Raw genomic sequence first — 24,398 nt, forward strand, 5'->3', positions numbered from 1 at the left:
TAGCCCTCAGGTGTTAATTAGGATGACTTTGCAGGGTTGACAGGGCTGCAATTGCTGTTGTCTTTTCTGGTGCCAAGGTCGATTCCAGGCGGTCCTTCTGGTTTCATTCCTTTTTTGTGACTTTGTAGAGGTTTGTTGCAACTGAGTGGTTTGCTAGACCATTTCAGAGGACATTTAAGAGTCAACCACATTGATGTGGGTCTGGAGCAACATGTAGGTCAGAAGAGGTAAGGATGATGTGTCAAATAATGTCACAGACTCCACCATCACCATTCCTGGGTATGTCCTGCCCACCGGCAGGACAGACTCAGCAGAGATGGCAGCACAGTGGTAAACCGTCGGGAGGGAGTTGCCCTGGGAGCCCTCAACATTGACTCCAGACACCATGAAGTTTCATGGCATCAGGTCAAACATGGGCAAGGAAACGTCCTACTGATTACCACGTACTGCCCTCCCTCAGCTGATGAATCAGTGCTCCTCCATGGTGAACATCACTTGGAGGAAGCATACCTAGCACAAAGGAAGATGGTTGTGGTTGATGGAGGTCAGTCATCTCAGCTCCAGGACATCACCGCAGGAGTTCAACAGGGTAGTGTCCTAGGCCCAGACATCTTCAGCTGCTTCATCAATGACCTTCCTTCGATCATAAGGTCAAGAGTGGGGATGTTCGCACAACGTTCAGCACCATTTGCGAATGCTCAGACACTGAAGCAGTCCATGTCCAAATGCAGCAAGACCTGGACAATATTCAGGCTGTGGCTGACAAGTAGCAAGTAACATTCGCGCCACACAAGTTTCAGGAAATGACCATCTCCAACAAGAGAGAATCCAGCCATCGCCCCTTGATGTTCAATGGCATTACCATCACTGAATCGACCACTATCAACGTCCTGGGGTTGCCATTGGCCAGAAACTGAACTGGACTAGACATATAAATACTGTGACTACAAGAGCAGGTCAGAGGCTAGGAATCCTGCAGCAAGTAACTCACATCCTGATGCCCCGAAGCCTGTCCAACATCTGCAAAAGTCAGGAGTGTGATGGAATACTCACCACTTGTCTGGATCGGTCCAGCTCCCACAACACTCATGAAGCTTAACACCATCCAGGACAAAGCAGTTCACTTGAGTGGCACCACACCCACAAACTTCATTCCTTCCACCACCGATGCACAGTAGCAGCAGTGTGTACCATCTACAAGATGCACTGCAGGAATTCACCAAGGTTCCTTCGACAGCACCTTCCAAACAAATGACCACTACCACCTAGAAGGACAAGGGCAGTAGACATATGGGAACACTACCGCCTGGAAGTTCCTCTCCCAGTCACTCCCCATCCTGACCCAGAAATATATCGCCATTCCTTCACTGTCGCTGGGCCAAAATTCTGGAACTCCCTTCCTAACAGCACTGTGGATGTACTGACACAACATGGACTGCAGCGGTTCAAGAAGGCAGGTCACCACCATCTTCTCAAGGGCAGCTAGGGATTGGCAATAAATGCTGGCACAGCCAGCGAGGCCCACATCTCATGAAGGAAGAAAAAAAACTGCCCTCCTGCACTTTGCTTTGAACGAGGGGTGATCCCCTGGCTTGATGGTAATGGTAGAGTGGGGAATATGCTGGGCCATGGGGTTGCAAATTGTGTTTGAGAGTAATTCTGCTGCTGCTGATGGCCCACAGCGCCTCATGCGTGCCCACTCTTAAGTTGCTAGATCTGTTCTAAATCTATCCCAGTTAGCACGATGGTAGTGACACACAACACAAGATAAGATAAAAGCCCTTGTTGTTGGGGGTAGTATATTAGCATGGATAGAGGATTGGCTAACTGATAGAAGACAAAGTGTTGGGATAATTGTGGGCATTTTCAGGATGGCAACCTATAACTAGTGGAGGGCCACAGGGATCAGTGCTGGAGCCTTAATAATATATATTAATGACTTGGATGAGGGAAGTAAACGTACTTTTGCCAAGATTGCGGACGGCACAAACATAGATGGCAAGGCGAGTTGTGAGGATGGGATAAAGAGTCTACAGAGGGATATAGACAGGTTAAGTGAGTGGGCAAAAACTTGGCAGATGGAATAAAATGTCAGAAAATGTGAGGTTATGCACTTTGGCAGTAAGAATGGAAAGCTGAATATTATTTAAATGGAGAAAGGCTGCTGAGAGCTGCAGCACAGTGGGGTCCTCGTGCATGAATCCCAGAAAGCTAGCATTCAAATTCAGCAGGGAGTAGGGAAGGCAAATGGAATGTTGGCCTTTACTTCAACGGGAAGTATATGGAGTATAAAAACGGGGAAGTATTGCTAAAACTAAACAAAGCACTAATTAGACCACACATGAATACTGTGAAAAGTTTTGGTCCCCTTATCTAAGAATATATATACTGGCATTGGAGGCAGTCCGGAGAAGGTTCATTAGGTTGATCCTGGGTATGGAGGGATTTTCTTATGAGGAAAGGTTGAGTAGGTTGGGCCTGTACTCATTGGAAAAATGAGAGGCAACCTTATTGAAACACGTAAGATTCTTAAGGGGCTTGACAGGGTAGATGCTGAAAGTTTGTCTCCCCTTGTGGGAGAGCCCAGGGCCAGAGGGCATAATTTGTGAGTAAAGGATCGCTTATTTAAGACAGAGATGAGGAGGAATTTCTTCTCTCAGAGGGTAGTGAATCTGTGGAATTCTTTACCGCAGCGGGCTGTAGAGGCTGGGTCGTTAAGTATATTCAAGGCTGAGATAGACAGATTTTAATCAGTAAGGGAATCAAGGGTTATGGGGAAAAGGCAGGAAAGTGGAATTGAGGATTATCAGATCAGCCATGATCTCATTGAATGGTGGAACAGACTTGTTGCTCCTATGTCTCATGGTCTTATCTGTATTCTAACTCACCCCTTGTTCTGTTCACCCATCAGAGAGATGATTTAAGGTAATAAAAACAGGAAATTCTGGAAATACTCAACAGGTCAGGTAGCATCTGTGAAGAGAGAAACTGAATTTACATTTCAGGCCAATGACACTTCGTCATATCAGATCTGATACAGAGTCATTGAACTGAAACATAAACTCTGTTTCTGCCTTATCTGCTGGATGTTTTTTTCTTCTTTCAGATTGCTCGCCAACATGTATAAATTCAGCATGGCAGCATTTTGATTACAAACATTCTCACTCCTGTTTTCGGATGTTTCCAATGTTCACCTCTCCCTAGCTCGGTAAACTCTGATGGTCGTAGAACACTCAGAATTTTGCTTTCATCCAAACTGGCCTCCTGTGCATCCCAAACTTCACTGTCCCCAATTAACTGTCATATCTTCAGCTTCCTGGGCTCTAGGTTCTGGAATTCCCATCCAAAACTATTCCAGCTTTAAAATTGAAGTTCCAACATTAATGGTTCAGGTCCAGGCAAGTTATCTGGGAGACTGTCTGCACTGAGTTAGAGAGAGAGAGACAGACTGAGTAGACAGGAGATAGATTGTTGTTGTTTCAGGACTTAGGCAGGTTATCTGGGATATTGTGTGCACTGAGAGGGAGACAGACTGTGAATACAGAGGGGAGACATTGTTGTTGTTTCAGGACTGCGGCAGGTTATCTGGGATATTACATGCAGTTTTTTAGTTACCAAATCACAGGTAAAAGTTACTGTTGTTCTGAAGGTACAGAGAGATGATTTAAGATAATAAAAACAGAAAATGCCATAAACACAAAACAGGCCAGGCAGCATCTGTGAAGAGAGGTACGTTTCAGGTCAATGATTCTGCATTACAACTGATATGGCAAAGTGTCATCAGCCTGAAACACTAATTCTGTTTCTCTCTCCACAGATGCTGCCTGACCTGCTGAGTGTTTCCAGAAATTTTTGTTTTTGTTTCAGATTTTCAGCATTCTCAGCATTTACTCTTTTTTGTCAATGAATTAAGTTAATGGAAGTTGAAATTGAGGGAATGATGAGATGTTTTGATGGATTTTGTTTGGCCAAGAGACTTCGGAATTCAAATGTCTTAATGGCATTCACAACTATAGATTGATTTCTGAAAGGCGTGGTGTGTACGGAGTTTCACAGTGTACCAGGATCCTGCCAAGAGTGTACGTGGTTTCATCCTGTATCTGGGTCCTGCCTGGTGTGTACGGGGTTTCACAGTGTATCAGGATCCTGCCAGGTGTGTACGTGGTTTCATCCTGTATCTGGGTCCTGCCAGGAGTCTACAGGGTTTCACAGTGCATCAGTATCCTCCAAGGTGTTTACAGGGTCTCACAGTGTACCAGGATCCTGTCAGGTGTAAATGGGGTTCCACAGTGTACCAGGATCCTACCAGTTGTGTACAAAGTTTCACAGTGTATCAGGGTCCTGCCCGGTGTCTACAGGGTTTCACAGTACATCGTGGTCCTGCCAGGTGTATACAGGGTTTCACATTGTATCAGGATCCTGTCAGGTGTGTACGGTGCATCACAGTGTATCAGGATCCAGCCAGGCGTGTACAGGGTTTCACAGTGTACCAGGATCCTGCCAGGTGTGCACAGGATTTCACAGTATTTCAGGATCCTGCCAGGCTTCACAGTAAACCAGAATTCTGCCAGGTGTCTACGGGGTTTCACAGTGCATCATGCTCCTGCCAGGTGTGTACAGGGCTCATAGTGTATCAGGATCCATCCAGGTGCGTATGGGGTTTCACAGTGGATCAGGATCTTGCCAGGTGTGGACAGGGTTTCACAGTGTATCAGGATCCTGCCAAGTGTGTACGGGGTTTCACAGTGAATCAGAATCCTGCCAGGTGTGTACGGAGTTTCACAGTGTATCAAGATCCTGCCAGGTGTGTATGTGGTTTCATCCTGTATCAGGATCTTGACAGTTGTGTACAGGGTTTCACAGTGCATCAGGATCCTGCCAGGTGCGTATGGGGTTTCACAGTGGATCAGGATCTTGCCAGGTGTGTACGGGGTTTCACAGTGTATCAGGATCCTGCCAGGAGTGTATGTGGTTTCATTCTGTATCAGGATCTTGCCAGGTGTGTACAGGGTTTCACATTGTATCAGGATCCTGCCAGGTGTGTACAGAATTTCACAGTGTATCAGTATCCTCCCAGGTGTTTACAGGGTCTCACAGTATACCAGGATCCTGTCAGGTGTAAATGGGGTTTCACAGTGTACCAGGATCCTGCCAGGTGTGCACAAAGTTTCACAGTGTATCAGGGTCCTGCCCGGTGTCTACAGAGTTTCACAGTGCATCATGGTCTTGCGAGTTGTGTAGGGAGTTTCATATTGTATCAGGATCCTGCCAGGTGTGTACGGGGTTTCACAGTGTATAAGGATCCTGCCAGGTGTGTACGGGGTTTCACTGTCTATCAGGATCCTGCCAGGTGTGTACAGGGTTTTACAGTGGATCAGGATCCTGCCAGCTGTGTATGTGGTTTCATCCTGTATCAGGATCCTGCCAGGTGTGTACAGGATTTCACAGTGTATCAGAATCCTCCCAGGTGTTTACAGGGTCTCACAGTGTACCAGGATCCTGTCAAGTGTAAATGGGGTTTCACAGTGTACCAGGATCCTGCCAGGTGTGTACAAAGTTTCACAGTGTATCAGGGTCCTGCCCGGTGTCTACAGGGTTTCACAGTGCATCATGGTCCTGCCAGTTGTGTAGGGGGTTTCATATTGTATCAGGATCCTGCCAGGTGTGTACGGGGTTTCACAGTGTATAAGCATCCTGCCAGGTGTTTACGGGGTTTCACTGTCTATCAGGATCCTGCCAGGTGTGTACAGGGTTTTACAGTGTATCAGGATCCTGCCAGCTGTGTATGTGGTTTCATCCTGTATCAGGATCCTGCCAGGTGTGTACAGGATATCACAGTGTATCAGTATCCTCCCAGGTGTTTACAGGGTCTCACAGTGTACCATGATCCTGCCAGGTGTGTCCGGGGTTTCACAGTGTATCAGGATCCTCTCAGGTGTGTACAGGGTTTCACAGTGTACTCGGATACTGCCAGGTGGGCATGTGGTTTCATCCTGTCTCAGGATCCTGCCAGGTGTGTACGGGGTTTGACAGTGTATCAGAATCCTGCCAGGTGTGTATGGGGTTTCACAGTGGATCAGGATCTTGCCAGGTGTGGACAGGGTTTCACAGTGAATCAGGATCCTGCCAAGTGTGTACGGGGTTTCACAGTGAATCAGGATCCTGCCAGGTGTGTACGGGGTTTCACAGTGTATCAGGATCCTGCCAGGTGTGTATGTGGTTTCATCCTATATCAGGATCTTTCCAGTTGTGTACAGGGTTTCACAGTGTATCAGGATCCTGTCAGGTGTGTACAGAATTTCACAGTCTATCAGAATCCTCCCAGGTGTGTACAGGGTTTCACAGTGTATCAGTATCCTCCCAGGTGTTTACAGGGTCTCACAGTGTACCAGGATCCTGCCAGTTGTGTACAGGGTTTCACAGTGTATCAGTATCCTCCCAGCTGTTTACAGGGTCTCACAGTGTACCAGGATCCTGCCAGGTGTGTCCGGGGTTTCACAGTGTATCAGGATCCTCTCAGGTGTGTACAGGGTTTCACAGTGTACTAGGATGCTGCCAGGTGGGCATGTGGTTTCATCCTGTCTCAGGATCCTGCCAGGTGTGTACGGGGCTTCATAGTGTGTCAGGATCCTGCCAGGTGTTTGCGGGGCTTCACAGTGTATCAGAATCCTGCCAGTTGTGTACAGGGTTTCACAGTGTATCAGGATCCTTCCAGGTGTGTACAGAGTTTCACAGTGTATCAGGATCCAGCCAGGTGTGTACAGGGTTTCACAGTGTTTCAGAATCCTGCCAGATGTGTCGGGTTTTCACAGTGTATCAGGATCCTCTCAGGTGTGTACGGGGTTTGACAGTGTACCAGGATCCTGCCAGGTGTGTATGTGGTTTCATCCTATCTCAGGATTCCTGCCTGGTGTGTACGTGGTTTCACAGTGTATCAGGATCAAGCCAGGTGTGTACGTGGTTTCATGATGTATCAGGAACCTTCCAGGTGTGTACGGGGTTTCACAGTGTATCAGGATCCTGCCAGGTGTGTACGGGGTTTCACAGTGTATCAGGATCCTGCCAGGTGTGTACGGGGTTTCACAGTGTATCAGGATCCTGCCAGTTGTTTAGGGATTTCACAGTGCATCAGGACCCTGCCAGTTGTGTACGGGGTTTAACAGTGTATCAGGAGCCTGACAGGTGTTTACGGGGTTTCACAATGCATCAGGATCCTGCCAGGTGGTTACGGGGTTTCACAGTGCATCAGGATCCTGCCAGTTGTGTAGGGGGTTTCACAGTGCATCAGGATCCTGCCAGGTGTGTACGGGGTTTAACAGTGCATCAGGATCCTGCCTGGTGTGTACGAGGCTTCATAGTGTGTCAGGATGCTGCCTGGTGTGTAGGGGGTTTCGCAGTGCATCAGGATCCTGCCAGATGTGTACGTGGTTTCATCATGTATCAGGTTCCTCCCAGGTGTGTACAGGGTTTCACAGTGTATCAGTATTCTCCCAGGTGTTTACAGCATCTCACAGTGTACCAGGATCCTGCCACGTGTGTACAACGTTCCACAGTATATCAGGGTCATGCCCGGTGTCTACAGGGTTTCAGAATGTATCAGGATCCTGCCGGGTGTTTACGGGGCTTCATAGTGTGTCAGGATGCTGCCAGCTGTGTACGGGGCTTCATAGTGTCTCAGGATCCTTCCAGGTGTGTACAGGGTTTCACAGTGTATCAGGATCCTGTCAGCTGCTAGGGGGTTTCACAGTGTATTATGATCCATTCAGGTGCGTATGCGGTTTCACAGTGGATCAGGAACCTGCCAGGTGTGTACAGGGTTTTGCCTTGTATAAGGATCCTGCCAGGTGTGTCCAGGGTTTCACGTTGAATCAGGATACTCTCAGGTGTGTACAGGGTTTCACAGTGTACTCGGATACTGCCAGGTGGGCATGTGGTTTCATCCTGTCTCAGGATCCTGCCAGGTGTGTACGGGGCTTCATAGTGTGTCAGGATCCTGCCAGGTGTGTACAGGGTTTCACAGTGTATCAGGATCCTTCCAGGTGTGTACAGGGTTTCACAGTGTATCAGGATCCAGCCAGGTGTGTACAGGGTTTCACAGTGTTTCAGAATCCTGCCAGATGTGTCGGGTTTTCACAGTGTATCAGGATCCTCTCAGGTGTGTACGGGGTTTGACAGTGTACCAGGATCCTGCCAGGTGTGTATGTGGTTTCATCCTGTCTCAGGATCCTACCTGGTGTGTATGGGGTTTCACAGTGTATCAGGATCAAGCCAGGTGTGTACGTGGTTTCATGATGTATCAGGAACCTGCCATGTGTGTACGGGGTTTCACAGTGTATCAGGATCCTGCCAGGTGTGTACGGGGTTTCACAGTGTATCAGGATCCTGCCAGTTGTTTAGGGATTTCACATTGCATCAGGATCCTGCCAGTTGTGTACGGGGTGTAACAGTGTATCAGGATCCTGCCAGTTATGTACGGGGTTTAACAGTGTATCAGGAGCCTGACAGGTGTGTACGGAGCTTCACAGTGCATCAGGATCCTGCCAGGTGGTTACGGGGTTTCACAGTGCATCAGGATCCTGCCAGTTGTGTAGGGGGTTTCACAGTGCATCAGGATCCTGCCAGGTGTGTACGGGGTTTAAACAGTGCATCAGGATCCTGCCTGGTGTGTACGAGGCTTCATAGTGTGTCAGGATGCTGCCTGGTGTGTAGGGGGCTTCGCAGTGCATCAGGATCCTGCCAGGTGTGTACGTGGTTTCATCATGTATCAGGTTCCTCCCAGGTGTGTACAGGGTTTCACAGTGTATCAGTATTCTCCCAGGTGTTCACAGCGTCTCACAGTGTACCAGGATCCTGCCACGTGTGTACAACGTTCCACAGTATATCAGGGTCATGCCCGGTGTCTACAGGGTTTCAAAATGTATCAGGATCCTGCCAGGTGTTTACGGGGCTTCATAGTGTGTCAGGATGCTGCCAGCTGTGTACGGGGCTTCATAGTGTCTCAGGATCCTTCCAGGTGTGTACAGGGTTTCACAGTGTATCAGGATCCTGCCAGGTGTGTACGGGGTTTCACAGTGTATCAGGATCCTGTCAGCTGCTAGGGGGTTTCACAGTGTATTATGATCCTTTCAGGTGCGTATGCGGTTTCACAGTGGATCAGGATCCTGCCAGGTGTGTCCAGGGTTTCACATTGAATCAGGATACTCTCAGGTGTGTACAGGGTTTCACAGTGTACTCAGATACTGCCAGGTGGGCATGTGGTTTCATCCTGTCTCAGGATCCTGCCAGGTGTGGACAGGGTTTCACAGTGTATAAGGATCCTGTCAGGTGAATGTGGTGTTTCACAGTGTATCATGATCCTGTCACTTGTGGAAAGGGTTTCACAGTGTATCAGGATCCTGCCAGCTGTGTACAGTGTTTCACAGTGTACCAGGGTCCTGCAAGGTGGGTAAAGGGTTTCACAGTGTATCAGCATCCTGCCAGGTGTGTACGGTGTTTCACAGTCTATCAAGATCCTGCCAGGTGTGTACGGCGTTTCACAGTGCATCAGGATCCTGCCAGATGTGTAGGGGGTTTCACAGTGCATCAGGATTCTGCCAGGTGTGCACGGGGTTTAACAGTGCATCAGGATGCTGCCAGGTGTGTATGTGGCTTCATAGTGTGTCAGGATGCTGCCAGCTGTGTACGGGGCTTCATAGTGTGTCAGGATCCTTCCAGGTGTGAACAGGGTTTCACAGTGTATCAGGATCCTGCCAGATGTGTACAGGGTTTCACAGTGTATCAGGATCCTGTCAGCTGCTAGGTGCTTTCACAGTGTATTATGATCCTTTCAGGTGCGTATGGGGTTTCACAGTGGATCAGGATACTACCGGGTGTGTACAGGGTTTCGCAGTGTCTAAAGATCCTGCCAGGTGTGTACAGGGTTTCACAGTGTATCAGGATCATCTCAGGCGTGTACGGGGTTTCACAGTGTATCAGGATCCTGCCAGGTGTGTAAGTGGTTCCATTCTGTATCAGGATCTTGCCAGTTGTGTACAGGGTTTCACAGTGTATCAGGTTCCTGCCAGGTGTATACAGGGTCTCACAGTGTACCATAATCCTGCCAGGTGCATATGGGGTTTCACAGTGTACCAGGATCCTGCCAGGTGTGTACAAAGTTTCACAGTATATCACGGTCCTGCCCGGTGTCTACAGGTTTTCACAGTGCATCATGGTCCTGCCAGGTGTGTACTAGGTTTCACATTGTACCAGGATCCTGCCAGGTGTGTACGGGGTGTCACAGTGTATAAGGATCCTGCCAGGTGTGTACGGGGCTTCACAGTGTATCAGGATCCTGCCAGTTGTGGAAAGGGTTTCACAGTGTACCAGGATCCTGCAAGGTGTGTAAAGGGTCTCACAGTGTATCAGCATCCTGCCAGGTGTGTACGGGGTTTCACAGTCTATCAGGATCCTGCCAGATGTGTACGGGGTTTCACAGTGGATCAGGATCCTGCCAGCTGTGTACGTGGTTTCATTGTGTATCAGGATCCTGCCAGGTGTGTACAGGATTTCAGAGTGTATCAGTATCCTCCCAGGTGTTTACAGGGTTTCACAGTGTACCAGGATCCTTCCAGGTGTATGTGGGGTGTCAGATTGTACCAGGATCCTGCCACGTGTGTACAAAGTACCACAGTATATCAGGATCCTGCCCGATGTCTACAGGGTTTCACAATGCATCATCTTCCTGCCAGGTGTGCACAGGGTTTAACATTATATCAGGATCCTGCCAGCTGTGTACAGGGCTTCATAGTGTGTCAAGATCCTGCCCGGTGTGTATGGGGCTTCATAATGTGTCAGGATCCTGCCAGGTTTGTACGGGGTTTCACAGTGTATCAGGTCCTGCCAGTTATGTTCAGGGTTTCACAGTGTATCAGGATCCTGCCAAGTGCGTATGGGGTTTAACAGTGGATCAGGATCCTTGTCAGGTGTGTAGAGGGTTTCGCAGTGTATAAGGATGCTGCAAAGTGTGTATGTGGTTTCATCCTGTCTCAGGATCCTGCCAGGTGTATACAAGGTTACGCAGTGTATAAGGATCCTGCCAGGTGTGTCGGGGTTTCACAGTGTATCAGGATCCTCTCAGGTGTGTACGGGGTTTAACAGTGAACCACGATCCTGCCAGGTGTGTATGTGGTTTCATCCTGTCTCAGGATCCTGCCTGGTGTGTACGGGGTTTCACAGTGTATCTGGAACCTGCCAGGTGTGTACGGGGTTTAACAGTGTATCAGGAACCTGCCAGGTGTGTACGGGGTTTCACAGTGTATCAGGATCCTGCCAGGCGTGTACAGGGCTGCAGTGTATCAGGATCCTGCCAGGTGTGTACAGGGTTTCACAGTGTATCAGGTGCCTGCCATGTGTGTATGGGGTTTCACAGTGTATCAGGATCAAGCCAGGTGTGTACGTGGTTCCATGATGTAACAGAATCCTGCCAGGTGTGTACAGTGTTTCAAAGTGTATCAGTATTCTCCCAGGTGTTTACAGGGTCCCACAGTATATCAGGGTCTTGCCAGTGTCTACAGGGTTTCACAGTGTATCAGGATCCTGCCAGGTGTTTGCGGGGCTTCACAGTGTATCAGAATCCTGCCAGTTGTGTACAGGGTTTCACAGTGTATCAGGATTCTGCCACGTGTGTACAAGGTTTCACAGTGTATCAGGATCCAGCCAGGTGTGTACAGGGTTTCACAGTGTTTCAGAATCCTGCCAGGTGTGTCGGGTTGTCACAGTGTATCAGGATCCTCTCCGGTGTGTACGGGGTTTGACAGTGTACCAGGATCCTGCCAGGTGTGTATGTGGTTTCATCCTGTCTAAGGATCCTGCCTGGTGTGTACGGGGTTTCACAGTGTATCAGCATCCTGCCAGGTGTGTACGTGGTTTCATGATGTATCAGGAACCTGTCAGGTGTGTACGGGGTTTCACAGTGTATCAGGATCCTGCCAGGTGTGTACAGGGTTTCACAGTGTATCAGGATCCTGCCAGGTGTGTACGGGGTTTCACAGTGTATCAGGATCCTGCCAGTTCTTTATGGATTTCACAGTGCATCAGGATCCTGCCAGTTGTTTACGGGGTTTAACACTGAATCAGGAGCCTGCAAGGTGTGTACGGGGTTTAACAGTGCATCAGGATCCTGCCAGGTGTGTACGGGGCTTCATAGTGTGTCAGGATCCTTCCAGGTGTGTACAGGGTTTCACAGTGGATCAGGATCTTGCCAGGTGTGGACAGGGTTTCACAGTGTATAAGGATCCTGCCAGGTGTGTACGGGGTTTCACAGTGTATCAGGATCCTGCCAGGAGTGTATGCGGTTTCATTCTGTATCAGGATCTTGCCAGGTGTGTACAGGGTTTCACAGTGTATCAGGATCCTGCCAGGTGTGTACGGGGTTTCACAGTGTATCAGGATCCTGCCAGTTCTTTATGGATTTCACAGTGCATTAGGATCCTGCCAGTTGTTTACGGGGTTTAACACTGAATCAGGAGCCTGCAAGGTGTGTACGGGGTTTAACAGTGCATCAGCATCCTGCCAGGTGTGTACGGGGCTTCATAGTGTGTCAGGATCCTTCCAGGTGTGTACAGGGTTTCACAGTGGATCAGGATCTTGCCAGGTGTGGACAGGGTTTCACAGTGTATAAGGATCCTGCCAGGTGTGTACGGGGTTTCATAGTGTATCAGGATCCTGCCAGGAGTGTATGCGGTTTCATTCTGTATCAGGATCTTGCCAGGTGTGTACAGGGTTTCACAGTGTACCAGGATCCTGCCAGGTGTGCACAAAGTTTCACAGTGTATCAGGGTCCTGCCCGGTGTCTACAGGGTTTCACAGTGCATCATGGTCTTGCGAGTTGTGTAGGGGGTTTCATATTGTATCAGGATCCTGCCAGGTGTGTACGGGGTTTCACAGTGTATAAGGATCCTGCCAGGTGTGTACGGGGTTTCACTGTCTATCAGGATCCTGCCAGGTGTGTACAGGGTTTTACAGTGGATCAGGATCCTGCCAGCTGTGTATGTGGTTTCATCCTGTATCAGGATCCTGCCAGGTGTGTACAGGATTTCACAGTGTATCAGAATCCTCCCAGGTGTTTACAGGGTCTCACAGTGTATCAGAATCCTGTCAAGTGTAAATGGGGTTTCACAGTGTACCAGGATCCTGCCAAGTGTGTACAAAGTTTCACAGTGTATCAGGGTCCTGCCCGGTGTCTACAGGGTTTCACAGTGCATCATGGTCCTGCCAGTTGTGTAGGGGGTTTCATATTGTATCAGGATCCTGCCAGGTGTGTATGGGGTTTCACAGTGTATAAGCATCCTGCCAGGTGTTTACGGGGTTTCACTGTCTATCAGGATCCTGCCAGCTGTGTATCAGGATCCTGCCAGGTGTGTACAGGATTTCACAGTGTATCAGTATCCTCCCAGCTGTTTACAGGGTCTCACAGTGTACCATGATCCTGCCAGGTGTGTCCGGGGTTTCACAGTGTATCAGGATCCTCTCAGGTGTGTACAGGGTTTCACAGTGTACTCGGATACTGCCAGGTGGGCATGTGGTTTCATCCTGTCTCAGGGTCCTGCCAGGTGTGTACGGGGTTTGACAGTGTATCAGAATCCTGCCAGGTGTGTATGGGGTTTCACAGTGGATCAGGATCTTGCCAGATGTGGACAGGGTTTCACAGTGAATCAGGATCCTGCCAAGTGTGTACGGGGTTTCACAGTGAATCAGGATCCTGCCAGGTGTGTACGGGGTTTCACAGTGTATCAGGATCCTGCCAGGTGTGTATGTGGTTTCATCCTATATCAGGATCTTGCCAGTTGTGTACAGGGTTTCACAGTGTATCAGGATCCTGTCAGGTGTGTACAGAATTTCACAGTCTATCAGAATCCTCCCAGGTGCATACAGGGTTTCACAGTATATCAGGATCCTGCCAGGTGTGTAGGGGGTTTCACAGTGTATCAGTATTCTCCCGGGTGTATACAGGGTCTCACAGTGTACCAGGATCCTGCCAGGCCTATATGGGGTTTCACATTGTACCAGGATCCTGCCACGTGTGTACAAAGTTCGACAGTATATCAGGGTCCTGCCCGGTGTCTACAGGGTTTCACAGGGTATCAGGATCCTGCCAGGTGTGTACAGGGTTTCACAGTGTATCAGGATCCTGTCAGCGGCTAGGGGCTTTCACAGTGTATTATGATCCTTTCAGGTGCGTGTGGGGTTTCACAGTGTATCAGGATCCTGCCAGGTGTGTACAGGGTTTCGCAGTGTATCAGGATCCTCTCAGGTGTGTACGGGGTTTCACAGTGTACCAGGAACCTGCCAGGTGTGTATGTGGTTTCATCCTGTCTCAGGATCCTGCCAGGTGTGTACGGGGTTTGACAGTGTATCAGAATCCTGCCAGGTGTGGACAGGGTTTCACAGTGTATAAGGATCCTGCCAAGTGTGTACGGGGTTTCACCGTGAATCAGGATCCTGCCAGGTGTGTACGGGGTTTCACAGTGTATCAGGAACCTGCCAGGTGTGTATGTGGTTTCATCCTATATCAGGATCTTGGCAGTTGTGTATGTGGTTTCACAGTGTATCAGAATCCTGCCAGGTGTGTATGGGGTTTCACAGTCGATCAGGATCTTGCCAGGTGTGGACAGGGTTTCACAGTGTATAAGGATCCTGCCAAGTGTGTACGGGGTTTCACAGTGAATCAGGATCCTGCCAGGTGTGTACGGGGTTTCACAGTGTATCAGGATCCTGCCAGGTGTGTATGTGGTTTCATCCTATCTCAGGATCTTGGCAGTTGTGTACAGGGTTTCACAGTGTATCAGGATCCTGCCAGGTGTGTACAGAATTTCACAGTGTATCAGTATCCTCCCAGGTGTATACAGGGTTTCACAGTGTTTCAGGATCCTGCCAGGTGTGTAAGTGGTTTCATCCTGTATCAGGATCTTGCCAGGTGTGGACAGGGTTTCACAGTGTATAAGGATCCTGCCAGGTGTGTACAAAGTTTCAAAGTATATCAGGTTCCTGCCCGGTGTCTACAGGGTTTCACAGTGCATCATGGTCCGGCCAGGTGTATACTGGGTTTCACATTGTATAAGGATCCTGCCAGGTGTATACGGGGCTTCACAGAGTATCAGGATCCTGCCAGTTGTGGAAAGGGTTTCACTGTGTATCAGGATCCTGCCAGCTGTGTACAGAGTTTCACAGTGTACCATGATCCTGCAATGTGTGTAAAGGGTTTCACAGTGTATCAGCATCCTGCAAGGTGTGTACGGTGTTTCACAGTCTATTCGGATCCTGCCAGGTGTGTACGGCGTTTCACAGTGGATCAGGATTCTGCCAGCTGTGTACATGGTTTCATGATATATCAGGATCCTGCCAGGTGTGTACAGGGTTTCACAGTGTATCAGTATTCTCCCAGGTGTTTACAGGCTCTCACAGTGTACCAGGATCCTGCCAGGCGTATATGGGGTTTCACATTGTACCAGGATCCTGCCACGTGTGTACCAAGTTCCACAGTATAACAGGGTCCTGCCCGGTGCCTACAGGGTTTCACAGCGCATCATGATCCTGCCAGGCGTGGACAGGATTTCACAGTGAATCAGGATCCTGCCAGGTGTGTACAGGGTTTCACAGTGTATCAGGATCCTCCCAGGTGTTTACAGGGTCTGACAGTATACCAGGGTCCTGCCAGCTGTCTATGTGGTTTCACAGTGTACCAGGATCCTACCAGGTGTGTACAGGGTTTCACAGTGTATCAGGATCATGCCAGGTGTGTACGGGGTTTCACCCTGTATCAGGATCCTGCCAGGTGTGTACGTAGTCACATCCTGTATCAGGATCCTGCCAGGTGTGTACAGGGTTTCACAGTGTATCAGGATCCTGTCAGGTGTTTACAGGGTCTCACAGTGTACCAGGATCCTGCCAGGTGTATATGGGGTTTCACATTGTACTATGATCCTGCCACGTGTTTACAAAGTTCCACAGTATATCAGGGTTCTGCCCGGTGTCTATACGGTTTCACAGTGCATCATGATCCTGCCAGGTGTGTACAGGGTTTCACAGTGTATCAGGATCCTGCCACGTGTGTACGGTGTTTCACCGTGTATCAGGATCCTGCCAGGTGTTTACGGGGCTTCACAGTGTTTCAGGATCCTGCCAGGTGTATACAGGGCTTCGCAGTGCATCAGGATGCTGCCAGGTGTTTAGGGTTTTCAGTGTATCAGGATTCTGCCAGTTATGTAGGGGGTTTCACAGTGCATCAGGATCCTGCCAGGTGTGTACGGGGATTCATAGTGTGTCAGCATCCTGCCAGATGTGTACAGGGTTTCACAGTGTATCAGGATCCTCCCAGGTGTTTACAGGGTCTGACAGTGTATCAGGGTCCTGCCGGGTGTATATGGGGTTTCACAGTGTACCAGGATCCTGCCAGGTGTGTACAGGGTTTCACAGTGTATCAGGATCCTGCCAGGTGTTTACGGAGTTTCACAGTGTATGAGGATCCTGCCAGGTATGTACGGGGTTTCACAGTGGATCAGGATCCTGCCAGGTGTGTACGTGGTTTCATCCTGCATCAGGATCCTGCCAGGTGTGTACAGGGTTTCACAGTGTATCAGGATCCTGCCAGGTGTGTACAGGGTTTCACAGTGTATCAGGATCCTGTCAGGTGTTTACAGGGTCTCACAGCGTACCAGGATCCTGCCAGGTGTATATGGGGTTTCACATTGTACCAGGATCCTGCCACGTGTTTACAAAGTTCCACAGTATATCAGGATCCTGCCAGGTGTGTACAGGGTTTCACCGTGTATCAGGATCCTGCCAGGTGTGTACAGGGTTTCACCGTGTATCAGGATCCTGCCAGGTGTTTACGGGGCTTCACAGTGTATCAGGATCCTGCCAGGTGTGTACAGGGTTTCACAGTGTTTCAGGATCCTGCCAGGTGTATACAGGGCTTTGCAGTGCATCAGGGTCCCGCTAGGTGTTTAGGGGTTTCAGTTTATCAGGATTCTGCCAGTTGTGTAGGGGGTTTCACAGCGCATCAGGATCCTGCCAGGTGTGTACGGGGTTTCACAGTGCATCAGGATCCTGCCAGGTGTGTACAGCGTTTCACAGTACATCAGGATTCTGCCAGGTGTGTACGGGGTTTCACAGGGAATCTGGGTCCTGAAGTGTGTGTGCAACACTACACAAGTTATAGCAATCTTCATATTTATAGGAAACATCTGAAATTGTGTGAATTGAAACCTTAGGCAGACGCATCGAGGATTCATGACAAATCCAAAGTACACTCAATCGTGTTTTTTCAGGGTTTGGAGTTCTGATCCCCAGATTCTACCAATCGCTAAACAAATGTTTCTCACAAGTGAAATCAATGGTTTGTAATCTCCATTTCATCATTTACCTTTCAGGTGACTGGGTATTTCGGATACTTCTGGCTTCAAGTTCATATAAACAAATGAATCAGAACCTGTTTAAAATCAATTCAGATTTCATGAAATCAGATGTGTAATATCACAGTAAGATCTGCAGTATTTTGAATCTGAAATTAAATTCACTGTGAGATTTTACCGTACCAAGTTTCTGTATTTCTTTCAGTATTTTATCCAACTTTGGTACCCCATGGTGCATTTTCACAAAGGATTCCCACATCACCCTTCCGGCCCTCGAACCTTTCTCCATCACCAGATTTAGGAGCAGTTTGGAACTGTCTGACCGGTTTCCCTTCTTCACGAGCTCAGTGACTTTCTGTGAAAAATAACAATGGAAATATTGAGGAGCGGAGTGTAAGATAATCACTGACAATGAGAAGGAATGGATCTGCTCAGTGATGGGATTTCCCTGCTGTTTTGAGCACAGGGAGCAGTCACTGGGACAGGTCATGATCCATGGTGAACATGGGTGAATGTTCTGCAAATATTGTCATTCATAAAATAAACCTGATAAACAGGAAATAAACCTGATAACGCTGAAACAGAAATCAGAGCTACATTTCAAGGAGAGTGAGGAATAAGAATCTGCAACAATGTGATTATTTTTCTCTGTCCTTCAGTGTCCAACATGACATCAAATTACTGATTGATGATATGATTCACTTGTTGCTCACACTTTGTGATCTGCTCATAAATAAAATAGCAGCAAATCAGAGCTCAGGAGACAGGGGAGGGGTGATTCTGAATAAAGAAAACCAGCAAGAAAACTGAGAAGTTACCATTGACCAATCAAAGCAATTACTGTTGATTTATTGGTCAGACAAATCGGCCAACAGTAACAGTGAGGAAAATCCAACCAATTCAATCACATCCCTCAGTAATTAAAACATCTCAACTCTTTCGAGTTATCAACAGTCACAGATTGCAACTCTTACTAGTACAATCACAGTTCTTGGTTTCCGGGAGTGGGACATGAACCCACAACCCTCTGATTCAAAGGCGAGGGTGCTATGAACTGAGCCACAGCTGACACCTCTAAAATTCTTCCGCGTTATCAACAGTCACAGATTGCAACTCTTTTGAGTACAATCACAGTTCTTGGTTTCCGGGAGTGGGACATGAACCCACAACCTTCTGATTCAAAGGCGAGGGTGCTATGGACTGAGCCACAGCTGACACCTCCAAAATTCTTTCGAGTTATCAACAGTCACAGATTGCAACTCTATCGAGTACAATCACAGTTCTTGGTTTCCGGGAGTGGGACACGAACCCACAACCCTCTGATTCAAAGGCGAGGGTGCTATGAACTGAGCCACAGCTGATACAACAATGTGCCATAGCTGTCACAGACGTGGAATCAGATGATGAACCCAATATAAAGCAGGATAAATTAGCATAAGTGCTCAAAACAGGAATAGTATGTTTTAAGGTGCAGAGGGAGGTAGTTAGGCAGATTTTCATAGAGTGGGGAATAAAACAACTGAATGCTTAGCCACAAGTGATGGTGTGGAGGATTAAGTGCACAAGAGAGTAGCATCACAGTGACAGAAAATTTCAGTGGCACAGGAGAGTTGCAGAGCTGGAGGAGGTTACAGATTGGGGAGGGTTAAGGCCAAAATGTATCGTTAAACAGGAGGATGTAAATTTTAAACTGGAGGATTCAAAGACCAGGAGTCATTTTAGGTGAACAAACAGAAGTGTAACATCTGAACAAGACATGGGGAGGATTGGGGGACAAGCAGCAGAATTTTGGAGTTCCTCAAGATTAGAGGTGATGGAAGGTCATCCAGGAGCTAACAAATGTTTGTACAGGCGTTCAGCAGTGGATGAGCTGATGCGGGGTTGGAGAAAGGTAATGTTTCAAAGCTACAAGCAGATGATCTTTGTGATGCAGAGTACATGGCGTGGGAGTTCAACTCAAGGTTTCATTGGGAGATGATGGATAGTCTGATTCAACCTCCAACCGTGGCTGAAAAGGGGCACGAAATGACGTGGTGAGGAGGCAGTCGCTGGAATTTTCTGGCCCTGTTGGTGTCAGATGACATGGCGGGTGGGGAACATCATGGCTAGAAAGCCAAAAGTTGATTTTACGCCATCCTGAAACCAGTGTACGATCATCTGCTCCATCAGTCAGCGGCCGGCCGCGTTTCCTGCTGCTGCACGTCAGGATCATCATTTTAATACACTTGCATCTAATTATAAGCCCTGCTCGGCAGAATAATTCCCCCACATCAAATTTACTGCCCATGTTGATGTGACTTCCGATCCACTTATTTCTCACACTTTTGATTTGCTCAGAAATAAAACAGCAGTGAATCATAACTCAGGGGCAGGGAAGGTTCTGAACTGAGAAAACCAGCATGCTTCTCAACTGCCTTTAAAAGGCATGCACCTGGTATGCTGAACTTCGAGGGGAACTCTGAGGTTCACAACCCTTGTGCAGCGCTCACGAGTATCACTCGTTGGAATTCACAATAGAGTCGCTGCGCATTCACAGGCAAGTCACTTTTTCCCGGCTGGCTTTTAGTGCGGTGCTGGGGCAAGGGCTCCAATGCGGGTCAGACTGGGGGGCAGTGGGGGTGGAAGGCAAGGCAGCACAGACTGAAGGAAATACTTAAGCACTTGCCAGGTGGGGTAGAGGGCAAGGCAGGGCAGACAGACTGAAGGAAAGACTCGAGCAGATGCGGTGGTGGGTTGGCTTTGGGGGGGGAGGGGGGGGTGCGGTCAGGGAATGAGGGATGTGGCCACGCATTTCAAAAAGCTTGTCAAATGAGAGCATTCAGCTGCAGCTAAAACCATTCAGCTGCAGCTCCATTGACATAATAGGAGTCAGGCCTCTGAAACTTTTCTGCCCACACAAGCAACGCAAAAGTGCCACCCAAAGCTCCATAAGTGTTCACCCCTCGGATGCAGACTGCAAATTAAATGTGGGTTTTAGAGGGCAGCAGGACAATGGCTGACTGGACAAGTTGTCCAATCCCAATGCAAAAGGTGCCATGGCACAGTCACTGGTGAAGGTGCTCTCAGCCCCTTGCAATGTCTTTATTTAGGTTTGGACCAGTATCCATTGTGGCTCAAGCTAACAGTGCAGCCTTGCAGTGTAGGTTAGGAGAATGCCTCCACCTGATCCGAGAGCACAGCATGCAGTCCAATGGCCAAAGCTGCTGCCAATCGGTCAAGTGGAGTGGGGCAAAAGGTGGATGGGGTTTTGGATAGCCAATGAGTGCATTACACACTGGCCAGCACTTTCCTGCCTGTGTGAAGAAGCCTTCAGACTTAACCAAGAGAGGTTTCTTAGTACAACCATGCTAGCCCACTTGTCTCTCTCATTTATCCTGCAGGAGGACGACGTTAGGATCATGGAGCCTGGTGATTTCGTGGTATACCACATGGTTTAGCAGTCAAGTATATTAACTGCAGGGGCTTCCACTTGCTGAATGTTTAGCTGGTGTGCGACCACCACAAACACATCTTATAGGTCCGCGCACGATTCCCAGGCGGCGTGTACAACTCCTACATCCTGAGCAGGTCTCAGATCCCTGACCTCGTCCAGGACTCAGAGAGGCTGCAGGGTTGGCTCCTCGGGGGCAAGGATTACCCATGGATGACATGGCTGATGACACCCATGTGGCGGCCTCAGACTGAAGCAGAGTGACGGTACAATGAAGCTCATACCGTGACCCAGACTTTGGTGGAGCAAACAATAGGCATTTTCAAAATGAGATTCAGGTGCCTTGATAGGTCTGGTGGAGCACTGCAAAACTCTCCCCAGAGGGTGTCGCGCATCATCTTCATTTGCTGCGTGCTCTAAAAACTGGCGCTGCAAAGTCAGGAAGCAAATGGCTGAGGAGACGATGGAGCTGCTGCATGTACACCCCCAATGAGGAGGACGAAGGGCATGACGATGATGAGGACCTCGAAGATGAGGGTGCTGGCGATGAGGCCATTGCACTGGCCAGGCAAGGCAGGGGCGCTCAGGGGAGACCCTCGTAGCGAAAAGACTCATGGAGGAAGATAATGAGATGCAGTGAGGACAGTCCTGACATCCTCACTTTGCATCAGTGAAGGTTTGACTCCTGTGTGGCTGATGGCAGCGCACTTACCCTCAGTGCTCAGGCTCATGTCATGGTGACACAGCGGAGGCCCTGATAGTCGCTAGATTCCAGGAGGATGATGACGACATGCAGCGAGCACACTCCATAGTTCTTCACATTGCCTCTGTGAATGTCTAACTCCTGTCTGGCTGAGTGAAGCTTGCTTGCGCTCTATGTTCAAGGTCATATCATGGAGACTCAGCTGTGAAAATTTAAATGCACCTGATCCTTTGTCAGCCTTCAGCACCTGACAAGGTGTCAGCTGTGGCTCAGTTCATAGCACCCTCGCCTTTGAATCAGAGGGTTGTGGGTTCATGTCCCACTCCCGGAAACCAAGAACTGTGATTGTACTCGAAAGAGTTGCAATCTGTGACTGTTGATAACTCGAAAGAGTTTCAGCACCTGACGAGGTGTCAGCTGTGGCTCAGTTCATAGCACCCTCGCCTTTGAATCAGAGGGTTGTGGGTTCATGTCCCACTCCCGGAAACCAAGAACTGTGATTGTACTCGAAAGAGCTGCAATCTGTGACTGCTGATAACTCGAAAAAGTTTCAGCACCTGACCCCTTCAGGAGCACAGTGTCACCGGTCACAGATGCTGAAGAGATGGGGGGCCAGCAACACCTCAGAGGTGCTGAGAGCACACAGAGAATGACAGGGCTCTGTGATTCCTGCCCACAACATTCTGGCAGCAATAACAAGCAACATCGTGGTGCAGGCATCACTAATGTGTACAGTGAGTGAGAAGCCGGACCATCACTTTTGTCTGAAGGTTACACACCGCAGAGGGATTAGGCCCTGGACTGAGGCACCTGCCTTCATCTTGTGCAGGAACTAAGATTTCGCATCTGAGTGACATGAGCACTGCTAATAACAAGGAGCCATAGGCAAGGAGACATTCTTGGGAGTTTATTTATAATAGTGAACACAATGTACAAGTGATTAGCACCCGTGCCCAGGCTGTGCATCCGCAGCTACGTTCGCGGCCAGGTGTCCCTGGAGAGGAACCACGTGGTGTCCGCTAGCTCCGTCGAGGCCTTCGGTGCTTGATGAGGGGGGTTGGGGTGTCTTACTGACACCTTTGATCACATTTTGATTTAATGTTGGAGAGTTTTTTTTTATTTCGTCTTTTGTTTTTGCAGTGTCCCTTTAAGGGGCTGCTTTTTACTTTATCCCTAATTTTGTTAATTTAGTTCATATGTTTGTAACCCGAAAGAGTTACATCATCTTAACCTTCCTAATCCTGCTGCTCTGTCTTGGCGCTCCTACAACATCCACAGGTGGTGGTGGAGGCAGCCTGCTGCCTGCTACACCCTATCTGTGATGACCATGGTGGGCGTCCTCATGAGGGGCGAGACCTGCCTTCAGGATCCTGCTGTGTGCCTGCGGCACACTCACCCTCTCCCTCACACACCCCCCTCCCCCTCTCCCTCAATCAACCCCCTACAAACTCTACAACTCAGTCGCCCACTCTCTCCTCTCGAACTCATTCGCCAGCTCTCTCCGGCTCATTCTCACACTCTATCCCTCTCTCACTCATAACCCACATGCCCCCGCTCCACTCCTCCTCCTCCTCTCCCTCCTCCTCCTCCTACTCCCCCGCTCCCTCTCCCCTCCCCCCTCCTCCTCCCCCGCTCCTCCTCCCCCTCCTCCTCCTCCTCCCCCGCTCCTCTCCCTCCTCCTCCTCCTCCTCCTCCCCCGCTCCACTCCCTCCTCCTCCTCCTCCTCCTCCTCCCCCCTCTCCTCTCCCCTCCTCCTCCTCCCTCCTCCCCCGCTCCTCTCCCTCCTCCTCCTCCTCCTCCCCCGCTCCTCTCCCTCCTCCTCCTCCTCCTCCTCTCCCCCTCCTCTCCCTCCTCCTCCTCCCCCCTCCCTCCCCCGCTCCTCCCTCTCCCTCCTCCTCCTCCTCCTCCTCCGCTCCTCTCCCTCCTCCTCCTCCCCCCGCTCCTCTCACTCCTCCTCCTCCTCCTCCTCCCCCGCCTCCTCCCCCGCTCCTCTCCCTCCTCCTCCTCCTCCTCCTCCGCTCCTCTCCCTCATCCTCCTCCTCCCCCCGCTCCTCTCCCTCCTCCTCCTCCTCCTCCTCCCCCGCTCCTCTCCCTCCTCCTCCTCCTCCTCCTCCCCCGCTCCTCTCCCTCCCTCCTCCCCCGCTCCTCTCCCCTCCTCCTCCTCCCCCGCTCCTCTCCCTCCTCCTCCTCCTACCGCTCCTCTCCCTCCTCCTCCTCCTCCCCCGCTCCTCTCCCTCCTCCTCCTCCTCCTCCCCTCCTCTCCCTCCTCCTCCTCCTCCCCCGCTCCTCTCCCTCCTCCTCCTCCCTCCTCCCCTCCTCTCCCTCCTTCTCCTCCCCCGCTCCTCTCCCTCCTCCTCCTCCTCCTCCCCCGCTCCTCTCCCTCCTCCTCCTCCTCTCCCCCGCTCCTCTCCCTCCTCCTCCTCCTCTCCTCCTCCTCTCCCTCCTCCTCCTCCCCCGCTCCTCTCCCTCCTCCTCCTCCTCTCCCTCCTCCTCCTCCTCTCCCTCCTCTCCCTCCTCCTCCTCCCCCCGCTCCTCTCCCTCCTCCTCCTCCCCCGCTCCTCTCCCTCCTCCTCCTCCTACCCGCTCCTCACCCTCCTCCTCCTCCTCCTCCCCCGCTCCTCACCCTCCTCCTCCTCCTCCCCCGCTCCTCTCCCTCCTCCTCCTCCACCCCCGCTCCTCTCCCTCCTCCTCCTCCTCCCCCGCTCCTCTCCCTCCTCCTCCTCCTCCTCCTCCTCCCCCGCTCCTCTCCCTCCTCCTCCTCCTCCTCCTCCCCCTCCTCTCCCTCCTCCTCCTCTCCCTCCTCCTCCTCCCCCTCTCCCTCCTCCTCCTCCTCCCCGTTCCTCTCCCTCCTCCTCCTCCCCCGCTCCTCTCCTTC

The 24,398-nt window shown here is 50.1% G+C and overlaps 1 protein-coding gene across 1 annotated transcript in view; it reads right to left on the minus strand.

Annotated features, from left to right (window-relative positions):
• The window catches only part of LOC144672016 (NACHT, LRR and PYD domains-containing protein 3-like), a 109,555-nt gene that overhangs the window by 73,511 nt on the left and 11,646 nt on the right, over positions 1 to 24,398 (minus strand). Inside the window, 2 exon segments of the mRNA XM_078533956.1 lie at positions 17,402 to 17,467; positions 17,574 to 17,745. Coding sequence (XP_078390082.1) covers positions 17,402 to 17,467; positions 17,574 to 17,745 — 238 coding nt within the window.

The sequence above is a fragment of the Cetorhinus maximus genome, chromosome 35, assembly GCF_964194155.1.
Source record: "Cetorhinus maximus chromosome 35, sCetMax3.hap1.1, whole genome shotgun sequence".
Classification (NCBI taxonomy): Eukaryota; Metazoa; Chordata; class Chondrichthyes; order Lamniformes; family Cetorhinidae; genus Cetorhinus; species Cetorhinus maximus.